The sequence below is a fragment of the Ceratotherium simum genome, chromosome 32, assembly GCF_057802395.1.
Source record: "Ceratotherium simum simum isolate JZ-2026a chromosome 32, ASM5780239v1, whole genome shotgun sequence".
Classification (NCBI taxonomy): Eukaryota; Metazoa; Chordata; class Mammalia; order Perissodactyla; family Rhinocerotidae; genus Ceratotherium; species Ceratotherium simum.
This window is the reverse complement of record NC_141931.1, coordinates 15,187,148-15,209,849: the sequence shown is the minus strand read 5'-3', so window position 1 is coordinate 15,209,849 and position 22,702 is coordinate 15,187,148. Positions and strand designations below refer to the sequence as shown.

General features: G+C 34.7%; 1 protein-coding gene across 6 annotated transcripts in view; it reads left to right on the top strand.

Moving 5' to 3' along the window:
• Positions 1-22,702, top strand: part of MALRD1 (MAM and LDL receptor class A domain containing 1) — an 846,741-nt gene that overhangs the window by 747,705 nt on the left and 76,334 nt on the right. For all 6 annotated transcript variants that reach the window (XM_087420773.1, XM_087420775.1, XM_087420776.1 and 3 more), the window contains one exon: positions 406-472. In XM_087420773.1, coding sequence (XP_087276899.1) covers positions 406-472 — 67 coding nt within the window. The remainder of the gene's footprint in view (positions 1-405; positions 473-22,702) is intronic.

Sequence of the window (22,702 nt, the reverse complement as noted above, 5' to 3'; positions counted from 1 at the left end):
AAGACAAGGCCACTCATGCAAAGCATTTGTCTGCCATGACATAGTGACTACTGTGTGGAACTGAAGAAATGTTTCAGTAAAGAAAAAATTTCAGTATTATTACATATATGTCATGTAGACATATTCTAAATAAGAAGACTGTACCTAATCCAGGGGAGAAGAAAGTCTTCTCTTGTGGTCAACCACTTGGGCATGTGAAGACAATGAACACATCCGGGGCAGCAGGAGCCACTGAACAAATGTGTTGGTACAGTAAAGTAGCCTAGGAGAATTATCGTGCTTTTAGCAACTAGGAAACAATTTACTCTCAGGAATTAGATTTAATGCAATGAGTAACAGTAATATGTCCTCCTTCTTCCAATAATATTCATAATTAACTGTGATTTTTGTGATGCTTCTTTTTAGAGTGTCCAATAGATTACTGCAGAAATGGTGGGACTTGTGTAGTGGAGAAAAACGGTCCTATGTGTCGGTAAGGAGCATTGGCTATTTTTTTAATATTTATTGCAGTTGGTGTACTGATTTTTCTTGAGGCTGATATAATACAACATCAATGAACATGTGGTTATTAAGGTAAAAATAGTGGATAAGGCACTATTTACATTTATGCGTCTGAATAAGAGAAAGGAAGACGTGAGTGTATTTTCGAAAAATATCAATTATTTAACATGATTTTATGTCTTTCAATATTTTATATTGTATGGGATATATAGTTTTAATAATGCTCATTATTTCTTGTTTTTAATATTCATATCAGGTTCTAAAAAGATTTTTTATATGAGTATCATCCTATTTCAGATGAACTTAGTGTCTGTATTTCCTTTCTCGTTTTTTATTTAAAATTCCATATTTCTCTGTTCTAACAACAAAGGATAAAATTAATTCATGAATAAGACCTTTTTCTGGTTTATGCAATGGATGTTTATGAGTAGTTAAAGTTAAGGTACAGATAAGGAATATATTTGCATACTTAAAGCAAAAATAAACAAAAATAGTCCTTGTGATTTCTTTTGGGAATTATTTATATTGCATATCAAAGATTGCTTGATTTTTTTCTCTCACCCTTTAGGGAATTGTGCAAAACAGTTTCATAAATTCCAAAGGAAATGATGCATATTCCATTATATTTATGTTTATGACTTTTGAATCTAGCATACCAATGGATATATTACTTTGCTTATTACAAAACTGATTGCAGGTTGATACTCAAGTCATAACAAAACACAGAGAAGTATCTGGAAAACACTGATTAATAGTTGTTTAAATCCTTATATCCTTCTGAGTCAACACTCATGTTTTAGGAAAAGTTATTTATCCCTAAAAAAAGCAAAAACTTCTACCAATTAAAACAACAAAAATTTTTATGACCCCGTTTTAACATTGTTGAAACTGAATTATTAATTCTCAAAGTGTTTTGTCTCTCAAATTCATTACATAATTTATTTCACAGCGTCTCAACAAAATTATACTTTTCCTTATATCAGTTTCCATGGAAATTGATTTATCACAAACTATAACTCGATGGAAAGATGAGATGCATAACATTAATTTCTAAAATCTGAAAGAAAATGAGAATGATGCCATAAATAAACTTTATTGAATGTCAGCTGAGTGGATAATGTTATTTAGTGTCAACTGTTTACAGTAAAGTTTGAATTTTTGTCTTCTCTAACACTGATAGATAAGAAAGCTCTCGGACTATGGCTGGTCTCAGCTGAGCAAGCAAAGAGTTTTGTGTTCTTGGAAACATCCTCATGTACTTAAATAAACTTCAAAAATTGAAATCCAGATGGTGACGTCCAAAACTTGTTTCTCTCAAATGAGCAAACTCTAATGTGGGGGAGAAGATGTGACCGGAGGATTGAGAGGGCAATGGACTCAAGACAGGAAATCAATGTAGCAAAATGTAGGGAGGAATTCACTAACTGGAAAGTCAATCAAATATTTTAATGTATTATTTTTGATAGTAAATAATACTTCTCAAATAGTTAAATAACTGTACTTACCATCAATATAAATAAATGTTTGGAATTAGTGCTATACAATATTAGACTGAAAAAAATGACATTTGAATTTTTTTCATATTATGATGTGGTAGTCTCTTCATTCAAATTTTTATTTCTTTAAAGTTGTGAACTGCAAAAGTAATATATGTGTATTGGAATAATTTTATAAAAAACATACAGTAGTGTATCAGGCAAAGGTAGAAATCCCAACATCCAAATCCCACTCTTTAGTAGTTTGCTTTATATCCATTTGAAGATGTTTTTTCTTTCACAAACACATGTACACACACAAGCGCACATTTGTTTCTTACAGAAATGTGAATTATACTTTACACATGCACTTTGTACCTTGGTTTTTTTTTTTTCCTCTTCGTGAAATATCATGTTGTTCTTCCACATCAGTACATATGACTTTAGATCCACCACTTACTGGATGTATATTATTGGGTGAGTGCCTCAATCTGCCTGTGTTTCAACTTCATAGGGTAGTTGTGAGATTTAAAGGGGTAAATACATATAAGACACTCTGCATAGTACCTGACACATAAAAAATATTATAGGAATGCTAGCCATCAGTATTATTATATCATTCTTTTTTACACTATGTTGTGTACAATATTTAAGGTATGAGTGTGTCATCATTTAATTAACCTCGTTAATACTACTAATGGTTGTTTGGTTCTTAAATATTTGCTTTCACAAACAATCTTGCAATAGCCATCCTTTGGCTTATCCTTGCACAATTCCTTATTTGAAGCATAACATGTCTTACTGAAATGCCAAATAACAATATAAATGATTTCCAATTGCACTTAGTGTCAGATTCATTTCTAATTAAATTTAGTGTCCAGTTCATTTGTCACATACAGTTATTCATTTTTGGACTCAAGGTTAAATGAAGATGCTTTAGAATACAGAGGTGTGGAGTACATATAGGGCACTGTGGGGAGATGTTGGCTTTATGTCAAGCCCTACTCTCTCATTCCCAGGAGTGGGGGTTCTTGGTCTTTGTCACCCAAGGAATTAAGGACAGAAGACCAAAGCCTACCTCTCATCCAGGCCATTGTGAATACAAAAATTTCATCATTCCCTGAGGAGGCCTATCATCAAAGCCTTTGGATTTCTTTTGGGATCTAAGGTGGCTTGAGAAAGGACCTTCAAGTTTCACCTATAATCTCAGAGAAGAGAGACTATAAGAATGTCATTTTGGGTTGCTGGGACTTTATAATTATCCACAAGAGTAGAAACTACTAGGTGAGCCATGGTTTTCCATTACTTGAGAAACACCAATAGCTTGGCATGTTTAAGGGCTGAAGAAGCAAACCATGAGCCAAAAGAGGAAAATTATCCCTCATGTAACGAGGCTTGATTATTATATTATTTTGATATATCAATTTGTTTGTTAGAAAAATAGACTGAGTTATGTAATATACACTCAAATTAATATGGAGGGCAGGAAAGAGGTTACAAGAAAATCAAGTGAGCAAGGCTAAAAGATTGAAATAGGAAGCAGTATCAAATTAAAATACATATATAATTATATACACTTATAATTACATAAATAATTTTAATATATATTTATTTCATATATATTTATATTTCATATATATTTGATTTTAAACAAGAAATATATCTAGAAGAAGAACTGAAACAAAAGGTAAGAACCAAAAAGTTTGGCAAATGAAAATAAAAATAAAGAGTAGTGACCTCGTTATCAAAAAAACACAAAATTATAGTATGAGCACATTTTTAAAAGGCTATATTGTTAAATTAAAATGACACACTGTATGATTTCCTTCATTAAGTAGTAGATAATAACAACAATAAAGAAACACACAGAGACAGAGATTGGATTGGTGGTTACCAGAGGGGAAGGGGGGAGAGGGGAGGGGGAAAGGGCTAATTCGGCACATGTGTGTGGTGATGGGTTGTAATTAGTATTTGGGTGGTGAACATGATGTAATCTATGCAGAAATAGAAGTATAATGATGTACACCTAAAATTTATACAATGTTGTAAACCAATGTTACTGCAATAAACAAAAAATTAAAAAAAATAAAATAAAATAAAATGACACACTCTAAAAAGTTACAGTGGGGAAAATCTCTATGCATCAAACAATATGGTGACAAAATAGAGATGGCAAAAATTCCTAGATATTCTGAATATTTAATGTAAAAAAAATTTAAAACAAAACAAAAATAAAAATATGTACATATGTATATATATTCATATCACTTTGTTTAAAACAACAAAGTGTAGAGGTTATTTTATATATATTACATGTTACTGTATTTTATATGTTATATATATAATGTTATTTATATAAAAATATATATATACATTCACATCTTTTGTTTAAAACAAACAAAGAATATATGTTATTTCCTTATATCCATGGAACACATTAACAAAATAATCAGGTATTTAACTAAAAAGAACACCCTAATAAAAATCCTAGAAGTTTTTGCTCAGCCAATTTAATCTATTAAAACGAGAAATTAAAACTAGAGTGATGACAAAAGAAAAAAAATATCTTTTGGAAATTTTAAATACCATTTCTAGGAAGGCCTTATCTTAGAAAGGCACTTTAATCTGGAATTTAAAGGGCATTAAAAATGGTAATTTCTCATTTCTCACCTTCTCAACGTGGCAGTATTTGAGAGCGTATCAATCTTTCTCTTTACGTGGTTTCTGGGGTGTCACTGGGCATCCCTTGCACTCTCCTTTACTGGTTCCTTCTCTTTCCCCTGATGTCTGAATATTGTAGAGCTCCAGTCCCCAGGGCTTGAAATTCTTCTCTTTTCTGCCTACCCTCACTTATTACATGATCTCATCTAAGCCTGGGTTAATTTATAGACTTTGAATACAACTTATCAGCGGCCCAAACCTATCCCACTGAACTCCACATTCTTAAATTCAATTGCCAACAAGATACCAGATTTCATTTGGATATCTAATAGGCATCACAAATTTAACATGTCCAAAAGGACCTGTTGCCTGGACAGGCCATATTCTTCTCTTTCTCCAAGCTTTACACTCACTGTCCTGCCTACGGTTTTCTTTTTCTACCTTATTTGCCCAAAGGATGCCTTTTAATCCTTTGGATCCGATATAAATGGCGTTTTCTCTAGGAAGCCTTTTCCAGACCAACCAGGGAGAATGGCTCATTCCTCCTTCTGGGTTCCTCTATTGCTTCCCTCATCATGTTATTTCATAAGTAGTTATTTTACTACCTACCTATTGAAAACCTGCCCTATTTATGCTATTAAGAAATACATTTTCAGTAAAACTTTATTCTTTGTGACTATCAAAATTTGGTTGGCCCAATTTTTCCTAGTTTTATTTGTAAGGATTACTCTTGGATAACTAAGGTCATTGAAAAATTAAAAATAAATACGTTCATATTTTGTGGCAGAAAAGTTTGAAAACATAATCATAGGCTTTAAGGTATAAAAGATATTAAATTAGGATAAAAATATGTTGGAAAGAGAAATCAAAATATTAGTTTAAGGAGGAAAAGGAACAATTAACATTTCTAAGTATTAAAGATGAACTGTTTCCTATATTTTTTGTTGGTAGATGATGTGTAGCCAATCACTGTAGTATTTACATTTCAATGTCTACATTTAAAAAAATGGTGTAAGAGTTTCATTTACAGTAGCCTGGAGAGTGTATCCTTTGCAGTTGCTTAATGTTAAGGTGAAAATTTTTTAATTTGACTTAAAGGGACTACAAAGTTTTTCAAAAACTCTTTTGGAGATCATTGTCTTAGAAAATAAAGGTCATGTTTTCTATACCTTTTCATGACTAGTACCTAATACATACCTGGCATTGTAAGAGCTATTTGAATAATACAATGAATGAAGAATGAGTGAATGAATACAAATGGAAAGTCCTAAAAGTTCAAGGAAAAGTATCAGTACTTTTAAATATGTTCTTAAATGTATTGAGATATGAATAAATGACCTCACCATAACCCAAACTACCAATCACAAAGGAACTATTGAGTACTTTCTACGTAGGCAGCAAGAAGTATATTGAGTGAGCATATGATATGCTCATTATACTAAAAAGAAATTACTCTCCAGTTTGTAGGACAGAATGGCTACCAAAAAAAAAAAATATCATTCATTAAAGAAACTCTACTTTGCTAAAATGACAGAAGAGGGTGCTCTTAAACTAGGAATCTTGTAAACTACCTCAAATCCCCAACCCTAGGCTTGAAATGAAGAGAGAAATGCAAGTTCCATCTATACAAAGCCATTGTTTAAAATAAAATTTAGCTTTTGAACACTCTCCTTACCCCCACCAAAAAAAAAAAAAAAACCATGGAGCAAAAAAGAAAATACTCCAAGTATTTTCAAAACTCAACTCCAAACTAAATTAAATATTGTCAGAAAAAGCATTTTTAGGGATATGGAAAAAAATCTTAATTGAGAAATTCAAAGTCTAAGTACAAAGGTACAAGAAAACAGTAAGAAATCAAATATGAATTGATTGAACCCGGGAAAGAAATGAAATAAAAAAGAAAGACTAAGTTACAATTCTCCCCAGGGAGGATAGATTCATATTAAATTTATTAAGGAATTTTGAACAAAGATGGGAAAATAACCAAAGGAATGAAAATGAGATAAAGTAAAAAGAGTCAAAGAGAAAGTAGTTGAAGTGGAAGATAAAGGACATGCATATAATTTGAGTCCCTAAAGAGGAGAACGAAACAATGGAGCAGAACTAATATTTAAAACTATGATCCAAGAAAACTTTCAGAAATGAAAGAAGACTACATAATGAAAGGGCCAACAATTACCGGGGAAGTTTGACACAAAACCAGCAACTCCAAGACATATCCTAGTAAAAATATTAGACTTTAAAATAAAGAGAAATATCCTCATGGCCTCTATGGAAAAAGACCAAAGCATAAGGAATAGGGATTAATCGAGCATTAGACTTCTGAAAGCAAAGAAACAAAGAAACTTATTGTGATTGTCTTCAGAGTTGTAAAAAAGTCTTTGACAAAATTCAATATCCATTCAAAAAAAAAAATACTAAGGAAAATATGAATTGGTATCCAATTGATACTTCCTTAATATGACAAAATATAAATTTCTTGTTCCTAAATTCAGCATCTTACTTAATAGAGAATCACAAAAGGCATTTCCATTAAGATTAGGAACAAGACAACCATGACCACTATCTTCACTGATATTTAATATCATATGGGAGAAAGGAGGCAATGCAATTTGACCAAAAAAAAAACAGAAGCATGAGATTTGAAAAGAAGTTAAATTATCATGATAGTTACCTAAAAAACACCAGAAAATTAATTCAAAAATTAAAAATTCCGTAAGTAAGGTTGGAGGATATAAAATTAGCATTCAGAAATCAATAGTCTATATACACAAACAAAATTAGAGGAGAAAAAGAAACCCAATTCACAATAAAAACAAAAAGATAAAATATTTAGGAATAAATTTAATGAAATAAAAGCAAACATATGGTAAAAACAATCCCAACAGACTTGAACAAGTAGAGAGACATTTCCCTTCCTGGATAGCTGACTCAACTTCATAAAGATCTTAGTTCTCCCTAGGTTAATTATAAATTTAACACAATCCCAACAAAAATACCCAGAAGTTTTTGTGGGGGTGAATAATTCGATATTAAAGTTCATATGGGGAAGTAAACATGGAACTAGCTAGTTAAACGTGGAAAAAGACAAGCTATAAGGAGCTACTAGCATAAATAGAATAAAGCTCTTATTATTAAAACAATGTGTTACAGGTACTTGAATAGACAGTATTGACATTTCAACCTTGGCGATCAATGGGGTGACAGATGTTGCAGCCAGATCACCCTCACATCCAGTATCGACACTTCAGATTAGTGAAATAGAGTAGAAAGTCTAGAAATATATCCAAATGCATATGAAAATTTAGTAAATTATAAATGTGGCATCTCAAATCATGGACAAAGATGGACTTTTTATTTATTTATTTTTTTTTGCTAAGGAAGATTAGCCCTGAGTGAGGAAGATTAGCCCTAACATCTGTTGCCAATCTTCCTCTGCTTTTTGGTTGAGGAAGACTAGCCCTGAGCCAACATCTGTGCCAACCTTCCTCTATTTTATATGTGGGTCGCCACCACAGCATGGCTGATGGGTGGTGTAGGTCTGTGCCTGGGATCTGAACCCGCAAACGCAGGCTGCCAAAGCGAAGTATGCCAAGCTTAACCAGTAGGCCAGGGGGCTGGTCCCAAGGATGGACTTTTTAAAAAGAAGTGCTGGGGCAACTACTTAGCTATTTGGGAAAAGATAAAATTAGAACCATATCTCACATGATACACACACAAAAACTAACTCAGGTGGATCAGAACTCAAAGTGAAAACATACACACACTAGAAAAATACACAGTGAATTTCTCTATAATCTGGATGTAGGAAAAAGCTTTCTTCTTTTTTTTTGTTCTTTTTTTTTTTCAGGGTGTTTTCCAGGCATGATTTATTTATTTATTTATTTTAATTTTTTGTTTATTGTGGTAACGTTGGTTTATAACATTATATAAATTTCAGGTGTAAATCATTATACTTCTATTTCTGCATGGATTACATCATGTTCTCATGTTCACCACCCAAATACTAATTACAATCCATTACCACACACACGTGCCTAATTATCCCTTTCCCCCTCCTCCCTCCCCCCTTCCCCTCTGTAACCACCAATCCAATCTCTGTCTCTATGTGTTTCTTTGTTGTTGTTATTATCTACTACTTAATGAGTGAGATCACACGGTATTTGACCTTCTCTCTCTGACTTATTTCACTTTGCATAATACTCTCAATGTCCATCCATGTTGTCACAAATGGCTGGATTTCATTGTTCCTTATGGCTGAGTAGTATTCCATTGTGTATATATACCACATCTTCTTTATCCATTCGTCCCTTGATGGGCACTTAGGTTGCTTCCAAGTCTTGGCTATTGTGAATAACGCTGCAATGAACACAGGGGTGCATGTATCTTTATGCATTGGTGTTTTCAAGTTCTTTGGATAAATACCCAGCAGTGGAATAGCTGGATCATATGGTAGTTCTATCCTTAAATTTTTGAGGAATCTCCATACTGTTTTCCATAGTGGCTGCACCAGTTTGCACTCCCACCAGCAGTGTATGAGAGTTCCCTTCTCTCCACAACCTCTCCAACACATGTTTCCTGTCTTGTTAATTATAGCCATTCTGACGGGCGTCAGGTGATATCTCATTGTAGTTTTGATTTGCATTTCCCTGATAGTTAGTGATTTTGAACATCTTTTCATGTGTCTGTTGGCCATCTGTATATCTTCTTTGGAGAAATGTCTGTTCAGGTCTTTTGCCCATTTTTTAATTGGGTTGGTAGTTTTTTTGTTGTTGAGATGCATGAGTTCTTTATATATTTTGGAGATTAAGCCCTTATCAGATGTATGGTTTGCAAATATCTTCTCCCAATTGTTAGGTTGTCTTTTCGTTTTGTTGATGGTTTCCTTTGCTGTGCAGAAGCTTTTTAGTTTGATGTAGTCCCATTTGTTTATTTTTTCTATTGTTTCTCTTGCCCGGTCAGACGTGGTGTTTGAAAAGATGTTGCTAAGACTGATGTCGAAGAGCGTACTGCCTATGTTTTCTTCTAGAACTTTCACAGTTTCAGGTCTTACATTCAAGTCTTTAATCCATTTGGAGTTAATTTTTATTATTTTATTTTATTTATTTTATTTATTATTATTTAATTATTTATCAATAATGATAAATTTGGCTACATAAAATTTTGTTTAAAAGGAATGTTTTGCATGGCACAAAAAACACCATAAGCAATATCAAAAGACAAATGGCAATTTGAGAGAAAATGCTTATATCATATATCTCAGAAAAGAACAAATATCCCTGATACTTAAAGAACTATTTTAAAATATGGGGAAATGGGCCAGTTCGGTGGCGTAGCAGTTAAGTGTGCACGCTCCACTTCGGCAGCCCAGGGTTCATAGGTTCGGATCCTGGGCGTGCACCAATTCACCGCTTGTCAAGCCATGCTGTGGCAGCATCCCATGCAAAGTAGAGGAAGATGGGCATGGATGTTAGCCCAGGGCCAATCTTGCTCAGCAAAAAAGAGGAGGATTGGCATCGGATGTTAGCTCAGGGCTGATCTTCCTCACACATACACACACACAAAAATATGGGGAAAGCCCAAACATCATATTTAAAAATGGGCAATGATTATTTTAAAAAAATATGAAATTATGCTTAAACATACGAAAAATTTCAACTTCATTCATAAGAGAAAGGCAAATTAAAACTGTACTAAGATGCTATTTCCCACCTCTCCAATGAGCAACATATTTTGTTGGTAAGGATGTGAAGAAACAAGCACTTTGCTATTGGAAATGTAAACTGGTATAATTTTTATGGAGGTGAATTTGGCAATATCTAACAAAACTACATATTCATTTACTTTTTGACCTAACAATTCCATTTCTAGAATTTATACTCTTGGTACAACTCCAACACTATGTAGGATACATGTCCACAAGTTTACTCACTGTAGCATTTTTATAATTTCAAAATATTGGGAACCACATATGGGAGAATGGTTGATGGACTATGGCGCATGCACACAATGGAGTACAACTGGAATATACAGCAGTTAAGGGGTGTCCCTTGGCCAGGTGTAGGAAAGGTGTTGCCTGGTGCAGGCTAAAAGAAAATGAAAAAAATGTAGTTATAGTCACTGGAACTATTCTGTAGGTTTTCTTCCATTTGACTCAAATGTTAAAAATCTGAAAAGTGTTGTTAATATTACATGTCAGGCACCTCTTAAGTGTTTGACATGCCTTTGGCTTTCATATAAACCTAGAGGGCAAATGATAGTGTGTCTCATTTCTCAGGTAAGGAGATGATACTCGGTGAAATTAAGTCATTTCCCAGAGACAAAGAGCAAGAAAGTAGTGGAGTTCAGATTCAAACCTAAATCTTTTGACCAGGGACTATACTCTTAGGTTATCAACCACTGTGGTATATTGCCTCTTTGGAGATTTGACTAGGTGGCTCATGATTCTAGGCTTGCATGATTCTATGAATATAGATTTGAATCAAATGCCTGTGGAAAATCTAGAACAAGCCTTATTTGCATTTGGCGGTTTGCTGCTCTTTCACACACTTTTACTCTGATGAATGTTCATGTTGTTCCTTTTTTCCCCTTTTACACTTTTCCACCTTGACGACCTGAAAAACTCCAGATTCATCTTTTATGCCCCAACTCAGGTAAAGTCCTCTCTAGAACTTTCCCTGAACCCACAGGCATGAGTCATACTTTGTTGCAGTGTACAAAAGAGGACAGAGATAAGACTCTAAAAACAGGTAAACCTGGGTTTGGATGTGAGCTCCCTCCACCACTTACTGACTCCATGACTATGAATAAATTACCTAACCTCTTTCTAAGGAAGAGGAGGAAAATGCACATTCACTAAGAAACCAACGTTCTCTGCCATGATGGAGCTATGAATTCAAAAGATGTTCTGTATTGCTAAAATGTGTAATTCATAATTGTTTTATTTACTTAGGAATGTTTTTAAAATGTTGTATCTAAGTGGGAAGCACTAGTAATCTGTTTGCCAGTTTCTTGTTTAACATCATCGAAATCATCTCCATAGCAACCAACAATAGTTCTTTACTAGGTGGAACACAGGACAAATCATAAACATTTAAGATCGTGGCCTCTGTTGTTATTTTTTCAAACATAATACTCAAGTGCTAAGGACTAACAAACATATTCATAATAACACTTGAATGTTTTGTAATTGAAAATCATTTTAAAGTTTTAAAAAGCCAATTTAAAGAGGAGGGCTTCTAGATATATTTTATTCACTAAGCTTGAGAGGCCATGCAGGTGTATTTTTTTCAAATCTAACACATGGAGGAGACAGTTTTATAGGAAAATATAAATCACCAAAATTGGCCCAAGAAGAAATATTAAAGTTGAGTAGATTGAATGACATAGTAGAAATTTTAAAAGTCAAAGATATAGTCCCTCCCTTCCAAAAATTTAAATGTGTATATCTATTTTAAAAACTGAAAGCATTTTCCCTTAAAGCCAGGAATAAGAAAAATAAAAGTCTGCTAGCACTGGGATTAGTCTATTTGCTCAAGAGGTTTTAGCCAAAGAAACAGGGAAAAAAGAGGTAAGAGTTAAACATATTGAAAAAGGAGAAACACAAATATTATTGCAAATACTTACAGCCTAGGAAATTCAAGCAAATTAACTGTGACACTATTAGAATGATAAAAAGTGTTCAGCAAGGTAGATGGATACAAGATAGATATGCAAGGCTAGATAAATTTCCTTTTCACCAGTAGGAACAATAATTGAACAAGATAATAGGAAAAGAGCTCCATTCTGAAATAGCAGCAATTATTATAAAATATATAGCCCTACACTTAGTAAATGTTTAAGACCTACATAAAGGAAACTAAAAAGCTCAAATGAAGGACACTCAAAGATCTGATTAACTGGATACAAAAAAAAATGGATGAACTTACTTTCTAGAATTAGCAATATTCAATATTGTACAAATGACAATTACCCAAAGAACATTTTTAGTGTTCTAGATTTTTGTTTGTTTTTGAAATAGACAAATGGATTTTAATGTTCACCTGGAAAAATAAATTTAAAGTTAAAATTAGAGATTGATATTTTCTGTACTTGATATTAAAGCTTGCTATAAAGTCATGGTAATAAATATTGTGGAGTTAGAACAGAAATAGACAGACTATTGGAACAGAATAAAGAGTCTACAAATAGGTTAATGTAGCTATCTGAAATTAGTATAAAACAGGTGGCATTGCAAGTTGATGAGAATGGATGGGTTGGGCTATTTAATAATTGAGATTAGGACAAAAATTAGCCATTTATTTAAAATGTAAATTATTATTGGCATTATATACAAGAAATTAATTCCAGATTTATTAAAGGTATAAACAGGGAAAAATTATAAAAATTCTCAAAGAAAATATAAAATAGGGGAATGTTTTAAAATTTTGAAGTATGGAAATCATTTATAAGCTTACTAGAAGCCATAAAAGAAAAGATGAACAGATTTGAAGATTTGAACACACGGATGGTTCTTAAACAGAATTAAAATTGCAGTATGGTGAAAGACACCCTAAAGAAAATTTTTTTAAAAAAAGCAGGTCACAGGAAAGATATACAGTATACACTACAGACGGGGATTAGCTATAATATATATAGTGTTCCCTCAAAGCAATAAAAATTATGCAATAGATAACTAGACAAATACTATTCATAGAAAAAGGAATATAAATGGTCAACACATATCTGAAAAAATATCAACCTCATAAGTTACTAAATGCAAAGTGAACCATTGAAATCCCGGTTTTACCTATCAAAGTGAAAAAAAGTTTAGTAATATCCACTATTTGTGATAATACTGGCCCTTTTATACACAGGTTATAGGAATATAACTTACATGTTACGAAAACTAAATATACAACATTTGGGGGGAAAAAAGCTTTTAGGAAAGACAAAGTGGCAATATCTATTCAAGTTTTTAATATTCACACTCTTTAACTCAGCAACCTCAATCCTAGGAATCTAGCCTACTGACAAATTAACAAGAAATAAATGGATAAACGTGTTGATTTTGGTATTCTGTAATCCTATTTTGAAAACCAACAAGGTGCAAAATAGTGTAATGGGATATTATGAAACAATTTTTAAAAATGGAAGATTATAAATCCTGACATAGAAAAGTATCTCTATTGTTAGGTGAAAAGTGCAAATTTCAAAATAATATGCAAACTGAAATCCTATGCACGGGGAGAAGGTATGTAAATGTGTGTATGTAAAAATGAAAAACAAGTCTACATCAAAGTATTAAGAATTCTAAGTGCTCTCTCAAGGAGATTGGCTTTGGGGGAAGGGCAATTCCATATTTTAGTTTCTGCATTTTTATTTTAACAGGTACTGCTTTTGTAACTTAGAAAAGCATTTTTTAAAAAAGATCTTAAAAACGTTTGCAATATTTAAAAAATAGCAACATCTCTTACAGTAAAAGGCAGAGCCAATGGGCTGCTTTTCACAGTGTCTCCGAGAGGAACGTGCCTGTCCCTCGGTTGTCCTCCCCTGTTGTCAGGAAGCATTACACACTTTCTGCCTCGTGCAGAGCCAAACAAGCCAGACAGACGAGGAATGCGATTGAAGATGAAGCAAATAACCTCTCTCACCAAGCCTCCCTCCCCTTTCCCTCCCAAAGCTGGATTCTTCTCCCATCACGTATGCCAAAAGAGTCATGAAGATGAAAAGCACAGTAATACCTAATTCTCATTCTCTGCCCCTTTCCCAGAAAGAAAGCCTTGTGATGTGTTTGTACACTTAGCTGTTAAATTGTTCTTAGACTTTCCATGCCAGCCATAAGCTTTCACAGCTGAAAACTTCATTGCTTTGACAATTTGATGTAAGTGCCTCTCGAATAACCTGTTGACTCATCCAGGGAGGGCATTCTCCAAGGAAGGACATGGCCCAGATTTCGTTCACTGGTCATTGCTGACAGGGATTTGTGATCCAGATATTTTCCAAAGTCTCTGGTATGACCTGACTGTTAAGTAGATATTTCTCTCCTCCTGGAAGAAAAGTGGTGGGTTATTTCTGGGGCAGTATCTAATGCCAAAGGACTTGCTTTAAAAGAGAGAGCAAGAGATAGCTGTCTATGTTATAAGGAGCAGGAACTTGAAAAAGCTCGCTACTTCACCAATCCAAAAATAGCTGCATAGGAAAATGTTTCTTCTTAATCTACACAGTTTTTACTTTATCAGTTTTCCTAGCGTGTGCACAACCGAGCTTTAATGGGGTAGCAGTTGATTGGAAATGACATCTTTTCCTCCTTTGCTGTGCGTGATGTGTGTGTATGTGTCCAGTGCACGCTACTGAATGGGAGAGAGAGAGACAGCCCAGTGGAGGCGCTCAGAGACCTGAGTTTTGAAGAACACTGACAAAAGTCATTCCTCAGACTGAATTTCACAATTTCCCAAACCAGGCTCCCTAGTGGCACTGGAACTGCAGGCCATCCAGCTCTGCCCTGATCCTACATAGCTTTTCTTCCTGCTCAGTCAGCATGAGTTTAACTATGTCAGAGTAGAATCTTTTGTGCTGTTGCTAGGTGGCTGATCTCTGCCTTACAGAAGCAAAATCTAGCAAATGAGGTAGGACTTTTTGAACTTATCCGTCTTACTAGTGAAATGTTGACAGATCTAAGTAGTTCAATGCATTTTAATTTTGAAACCCCCGTGGGACTTTTCTTATCCTCTGAAAGCCCCAGTTTATGTTTGTCATTGCCTTAATCTGCTGTCCATCTGTAACTCTGAGATGGAGGGCATCCCTTTGTATCCTTCATAGAAAGACTTAGTTTATTTTCCTTATTTTTACCAGGAGGAATGAGAAGGTAAGGGAAATTGTTTGTCTCCAAGTTTAAGATTAAATTATAACTATTCATGATCAGTGGCTAGATTTTATATAATCTCTAAGTCTCTAGGTCCATATTATCCTTCTGTTTACTATGTATTGAAAAATAAAGAATTCTGCAAGTCACATACATGAACACTGGAAAATGTAACACACAGTATGGAAACATAATTTTCTAGGAATTATGGTGAGAGTGTTGATAGAACTGCTTGCGCATTTTCACTCCTTATGTGTGGGGCAATGATCAACCACACAAATGCATCGGAGCAAATACCACAGGAGCAACAAGAAAAAAGATAAAAGGAAAGAACATGCATTTTGGTATTAAATAAAGAGAAATATATCCCTTTTGAATTTATTGCTTGGGGATCCAGAATGAAAGTATGTAAGATCACTTCACAGCAAATCTTTTCATTTTAGTGTCACTACCATCTAACAATGTCGAGGACTAATGTGGCATGCTTTTTGAATATATAAGGGGAATTCTAATTTTGGAATAAGAATATTTTTTAACAATTATATTTTTTATTTGGTAGATAAAAAGTGAAAAACTGTTTTCTTGTTAGAGTGTCAGAATGAGAATGTGTTTAGCTTGAATAAAGCCACTCATGTAGGAAATGAGGCTTTACATATATTATTCTTTTCTATTTTGTTGGAATTAAAAATGATTTATAAGAATTTTCTCTGTAGCAATGTAAATTATAATGCATTGTCCTTTTCTTGTGGTTATAGTTTTTATTATATTGAGGGAATATAAATTATATACGTAAAAAAGATATATGTTGATGAATGGTATATAATGTATTCTTTTCATAGTATATTGTTCACTAGGATAAATCACCCTAGTGAACAAATGTATATCTATATTGACAAGTATTTTGCCTACGTTTCTTTGTTTTTATGGTAAAACATCACAGTATATAAAACAATTAGTCACTCATTGAATATCAAGTATATGAAATATTGTGAGGTGGAAGGGAGGGAAGGCTGGACTTGGAATTAGAAGATCTGCCTTGACTATACCTAATAATTACATAGCAGTGTCAGTCAGAGATGGAGCAGAGAAAGAATTCACCCCAGATGGCTCAAATAACAAAACTTCCAAGAAGTGACTACTTACTTTAATGAAGGTGTCAGCAAGGGTATGAAACAAGAAGGAATGTGGAGACTTCAAGAGACTAGCAAGAGTAGAAAACCTAAATTGAAGGGATGAGGGGTAGATGGTGGATAACCAGTTCCCAGTGAGAGCTGGAGCTGTGCGGAAGGGCCTCATAGCAGGAGTGGTAGTTGGGGAAGGACGCAGCTACTGCCGAGGTAGAGAAGCTGGAAGAGAGACAAAATGTATCCAAATTCTCTCTCCCCACACCCTCCAAACTCCAGCTTCTCTCTCCCATTGGCGAAATCTAACAGAAAGCCAACAGAGGAACATAGATAAGATGTAATCCATAGCAGTTTTTCTCCCAGGCCGCAGAATAGAAGGGGGTCTGGGCCTGCAGAGTGACCTTAGTAAATCTCTTAACCTCTCTCTATTTTAGTATATGTACCACTTAAAAAGCCCATCCAGGGCTGGCCCAGTGGCGTAATGGTTAGGTTCACGCGCTCCGCTTTGGCGGCCCAGGGTTCACGGGTTCAGATCCTGGGCACGGACCTACGCACTGCTTATCAAGCCATGCGGTGGCGGCATCCCATATGTAAAGTAGAGGAAGATGGGCACAGATATTAGCCCAGGGCCAATCTTCCTTAGCAAAAAGAGGAGGATTAGCAACAGATGTTAGCTCAGGGCTAATCTTCCTCACACACACACACAAAAAAAGCCCATCCAGCTACACTGACTTAAAAACCTAAGGAAAAATTATTTTTCATATAATAAAAATTCTAGAGATAAATGATTACTGGCATTGTTTTACTTGTTCAAGGATGCCAAAACCAAATCTGTGATTCTCCTCGCATTATCTTCTGGGCCCAGTACTACATCATATTCCCTTTTCCAGACAACTCAAAAAAAGCTAGGGCAGAAGCGAAAAAGGGGCTTAACCAGAAGTCCCACCTAACAATTTCCACATGTATCTCATTTCCTAAGAAACATACTGTGACAAGATAGTCAGTGGAGATTTTTAAGGTGTAATGATCAATCAGGTTATTAGCTTATGAAAGATTGTGATTTTTAGACCCCTTATGCAACATTGAGGCTATTAAAAGTGTTGAGAGAAGAATTTTGAGGGAGTGGACTTATGAAGATTTCTTGGCCATGCTGAGTCCCACTGTATTCCTCAAGAGAGCACTGACGTTGTAAGAGCTCGTAGGACTGGCGTTTGTCACGCACATGAGATATCTAAAGGTGGTTGGCTGTGGCTGTTGGCTTACAATGGCAAGGCAGAGGGAAACAGTAGCTGGGGCGTTGGAAAACAACCACATGCCTCCCCTTAGAAGTAGGTCAAAAGTATGCAAGTCCTGGAGACAGAATGTTCTACTCATATTAATAATCTCAGCCTGGTGGTTTTTGTAAAAGTTCTCCCCAAAATGGTTTTGCCAGAAATTGAGGGGAACCCAGAATAAAGAGACTCCAAAAAAGCCCTTATGAAAATTCCACAGATTCTCCTTTAAACACTTGCTAGGCTCAGAGAACTGGAAGCACAACTCAGATAAGAATGTTCTTTATCCACTTTCCCCTTGCCTTCCCCAGACTCCGTGTCCAGATGGACTGAAAGCATTTGGGAGAGGAGGAGCTGAGGGAAGAAGAAAATGCCAAGTCATCTATTCTCAGATTGTGGTCAGTCCTCCTAAAGCTTGCCCCTGCTAAGGGAGGGCAAGAAATGCAACTTAAAGTTTGGCGTTTTTATTATTACATAAGATTGAGCGTTCAACTCACCAAAATGAAACTGATTTTTGTCACTTAGTGTAACCATCACATTGCTGATTTACCTAAACTGAGCAGGAAAGTCATGAGGTCTATTGGAATTTTATTTAGGTGTTGCAGATTTAAAGACCATGGAAGAGAAAATGGACTTTATTTTCATTATATTCCAAGAGTTATGCTTGTGCAATGTACAGGTTAAATAGTTTTTCAGCTGAGCATTTTTTTTTGTGAGGAAGATCGGCCCAGAGCTAATATCCATGCCAATCCTCCTCTTTTTTTGCTGGGCTTACATCCGTGCCCATCTTCCTCCACTTTATATGGGACGCCACCACAGCATGGCTTGCCAAGCGGTGCCTCGGTGAGCCCCCGGGATCCGAACCTGTGAACCCTGGGCCACCGCAGCGGAGCGTGCGCACTTAACCGCCTGTGCCACCGGGCCGGCCCCCAGCTGAGCATTTTTTTCAGGGTTCTTTTGGTCAAGAAAAAGGAGAGAATGAATATGGGCTAGTTCCCCAGAAGTGTCTTCCACAGAACTCATCTGCACAGTGAGCAGGATGAACTAGACCAGAGGTCCTCAAATATGACCACGCAGCTATAAAGAATACTATGCTATATGGGCCGGCCTGGTGGCGTAGTGGTTAAGTTCACACATTCTACTTCGGCTCCTCCTCAAGCCATGCTGAGGCAGCATCCCATATAGAAGAGCTACAACTCTACAACTATGATATACAACTATGTACAGGGGCTTTGGGGAGAAAAAAGAAAAAAAGAGGAAGATTGACAACAGATGTTAGCGCAGGGCCAATCTTCCTCAAAAAAAAAATAATTAAAAAATAATAATAATATGCTATAAATAACCTATAAAAACGTAGAAGAGTTTGATACTAGAAACCTATTTGGCTCTAGGACTATAAAAAAAAAGGCAAAATCGGCTGGACATTCGACTCCTATAGAAGAATCAGCATGAGAAGTACTTCCAGCTTAGAGGAGGAATGCACGAAATGAGGTCCGCAAGCAAGATTCTACCCCCATGAAATTAAGATAAAAAACTGCAATTGTAGCTTTGATCTGCACCCTTTCTAAAGGTGAATGTCTGTCATAGCAAGGAGCACAGATTGCCTTGCAACTAGTACTTGGACCAAGCCACCTATGGAAGTAAGAACTACATATTTGAGATCTCTAGTACCATGACAGCATAGGAGCCTTGAAACAATAAAAAACTTGATTGAGGAATGGAGGAGAATCTAAGAAATCTAAAGTCACTGCACAGGGGACAATCATGAGAAAGAACTCCAAATGAGAGTGAGCTCACAAAATAAAGCTTTAAGCCAAGAAGAAAATCTAATAATAAGAGAGACGGTAAGCAAAATCAACAATTGGGAAATATATTCCTAGAGAAATAAAAAGAAAAAAGCAATTTAAAATAAGTTTTAGGTAGGTATATTAAAGATCCTCAAAAACCTAAGGGAAGAAATACAATCCATAAAAAAGCAAAAGAAGTTTCTTTTTTTTTTTTTTTTGAAGTAAAAAGGCAGCTATGATTCAAGAAAAATTAAGCTGAAAACTAGTCATGGAAATTTAAAATAAAATTCAATTCTAAGTTGAACACAGTTGAAGACAGAATTTATAAATTGTAAGATATTATTGAGAAATTGACTCAGAATACAAGACAGAAAAAAAAAATTTTTAAATATGAAAGAATAGTTATGATATATGAAAGGTTGACGAGCTTCAATATATGCCACTATGATTTCTAGAAACGCAGAAAAATAGAATATTAGAAAAGCAATAATGAAAGAATAAAGTGGTTGAGAATATTTCTGTTTTAAATAAAATCATGACTTCAAATTTAGCACATAAAATGCTATATACACATGCATGGATGTGTGCACAACAGAACAAAAGACTAAAATCTACACCTTAATGTGTCGTAGAAAAATTTCAGGATATCAGAGGAAAGAGAATATTTTAAAAACGTTCAGAAGAAAATATACAAAGTACTTAAGAAGTTTTAGCAATTAAATTGACTATGGAATTCTCTCAGAACTATAGATACCAGATGACAACAGGGAAAATGCTGAGGAAACACAATTGTCAAACTGGAATTTCATGCCCTGGTAAACTATTTCAAATAAAGTGTGAGGGTGAAATGAACACATTGTCAGTCATACAGAGATTAGCAATATTTATTACCCATAGACTTTCCTGTAAAAGAAATAATTCCTTAGTAAGTACTTAAGCAAAAAGAAAAGTTTGTACAAAGGGAAAGTGAGGATTCACCAAACAATGATGATTAAAGAAATTGGAAAACTCCTCTAAAAATTTATTAACTATTAGCTTTAAAAATAAAACTCATTTTTTTGAGGCCAGCCCAGTGGTGTAGTGGTTAAGTTCACTTGCTCCACTTCTGGTGGCCTGGAGTTCACAGGTTCAGATCCCGGGTGCAGACATGCGCGCTGCTTATCAAGCCATGCTGTGGCAGCGTCCCACATGTAAAGTAGAGGAAGGTGGGCATGGATGTTAGCCCAGGGCCAATCTTCCTCAGCAAAAAGAGGATTGGCAACAGGTATTAGCTCAGGGCTAGTCTTCCTCACACAAAAAAATAATAATAGTAATACTCATTTTTAAAATTTGTCTTAAAAAAGTCAGAACTAAAATCTGGAAAGGAATAACTTGAAAAAAGGAAAGACAGAGTTCAGAGGGTAGTAATATGTGCTGAATTCCTTTTTCATTTCAGAAGAATATAGACATTCTAAATTACTTTAGGATTTGTTTCAGAAATATTAGTTATGAATATATTTTTTCATTATTTTACTATGATAAAATATATATGGCATAAAATTTACCATTTTTACATGTAGAGTTAAGTAGCATTAAGTACATTCACTTTGTTGTGCAACCATCACCACCATCCATCTTTTTTGTGTGTGTGTGTGAGGAAGATCAGCCCTGAGCTAACATCCGTGCTAATCCTCCTCTTTTTGCTGAGGAAGACTGGCTCTGCGCTAACATCTATTGCCAATCCTCTTCCTTTTTTTTCCCCAAAGCCCCAGTAGATAATTGTATGTCATAGTTGCACATCCTTCTAGTTGCTGTATGTGGGACGTGGCCTCAACATGGCCGGAGAGGCAGTGCATCAGTCCACGCCAGGGATCCGAACCCGGGCCGCCAGTAGCGGAGCACGTGCGCTTAACCGCTAAGCCACAAGGCCGGCCCACCACCACCATCCATCTTTAGAACACTTTTGATCTTATAAAAGTGAAAGTCTGTGCCCATTAAACAATAACTCCCCAACCCTCCCCAGCCCTTGGCAACCACCATTCTACTTTCTGTCTCTATGAATTTAACTACTCTAGGTGCCCTATAAGTGGAATCAGGCAGTATTCATTCTTTTGTGGCTGGCTTATTTCATTTAGCATAATGTCCTGAAGGTTCATCCATATTGTAGCATATGTCCAAATTTCCTTCCTTTTTAAGACTGATTAATATTCCATTGTATGTATATTCCACATTGTGTTTATTCATTCATCCATCAATGGACACTTGGGTTACTTACACCTTTTAACTATTGTGAATAATGCTGCTATGAACATGCGTGTACAAATATCTGTTCTAGTCTCTGCTTATAAAGTTCTGAAAATATTTTAAAATTTAAAGAGTATCACCAAAGAATAAAAATAATATGTATAACTTCCAATATTAACAGAATAAAAAGAGGGGAGAAAATAAATAGCAATCTACCAATGAAATGAAACCATGAGGAGAAAAAAGGGAACAAATAAAAGCAACAGTAAAATAGGAAGCACAAAATTAAATAATAGAAATATGAAAACATCAGTAATCACAATACATTTAAACAGATGAAAATTATGTACTTAATGGCATCTATTATATTAATGGTTTAAAAAATATCCACTTATATGCTGCTTTAAGAGATACATAAAGAAAGTTTGAAGAGAAATTGGTGGGAAAATATATCCAAGAAAAACTAATAAAAATAAAGCTAATGTAACAGTAAAAAAAAAGTAAAAATGAGGCAAACATTCATTTAAAATAGAGATGAAAAGGAAAAAAATTATAGGTATAAAGGTGGATAAAAGAACAATTCCTCATGAACTTAAATGCACATAACAACACAGCATCAAAATATATATAGCAAAAATTGACCAAATTACAAGGAAAATTTATTTCCATGACTGAAAAAAATGGATATATGTACAGACAGAGTAGATATTTTTTAAAGTATGAGATTACTATGTTTTTAATAAATTTTTAAACTACATAAAATTGATAATTATCTGGTAAAATTAAATTACAAAAAATAACTTATGAAGAAACAAAA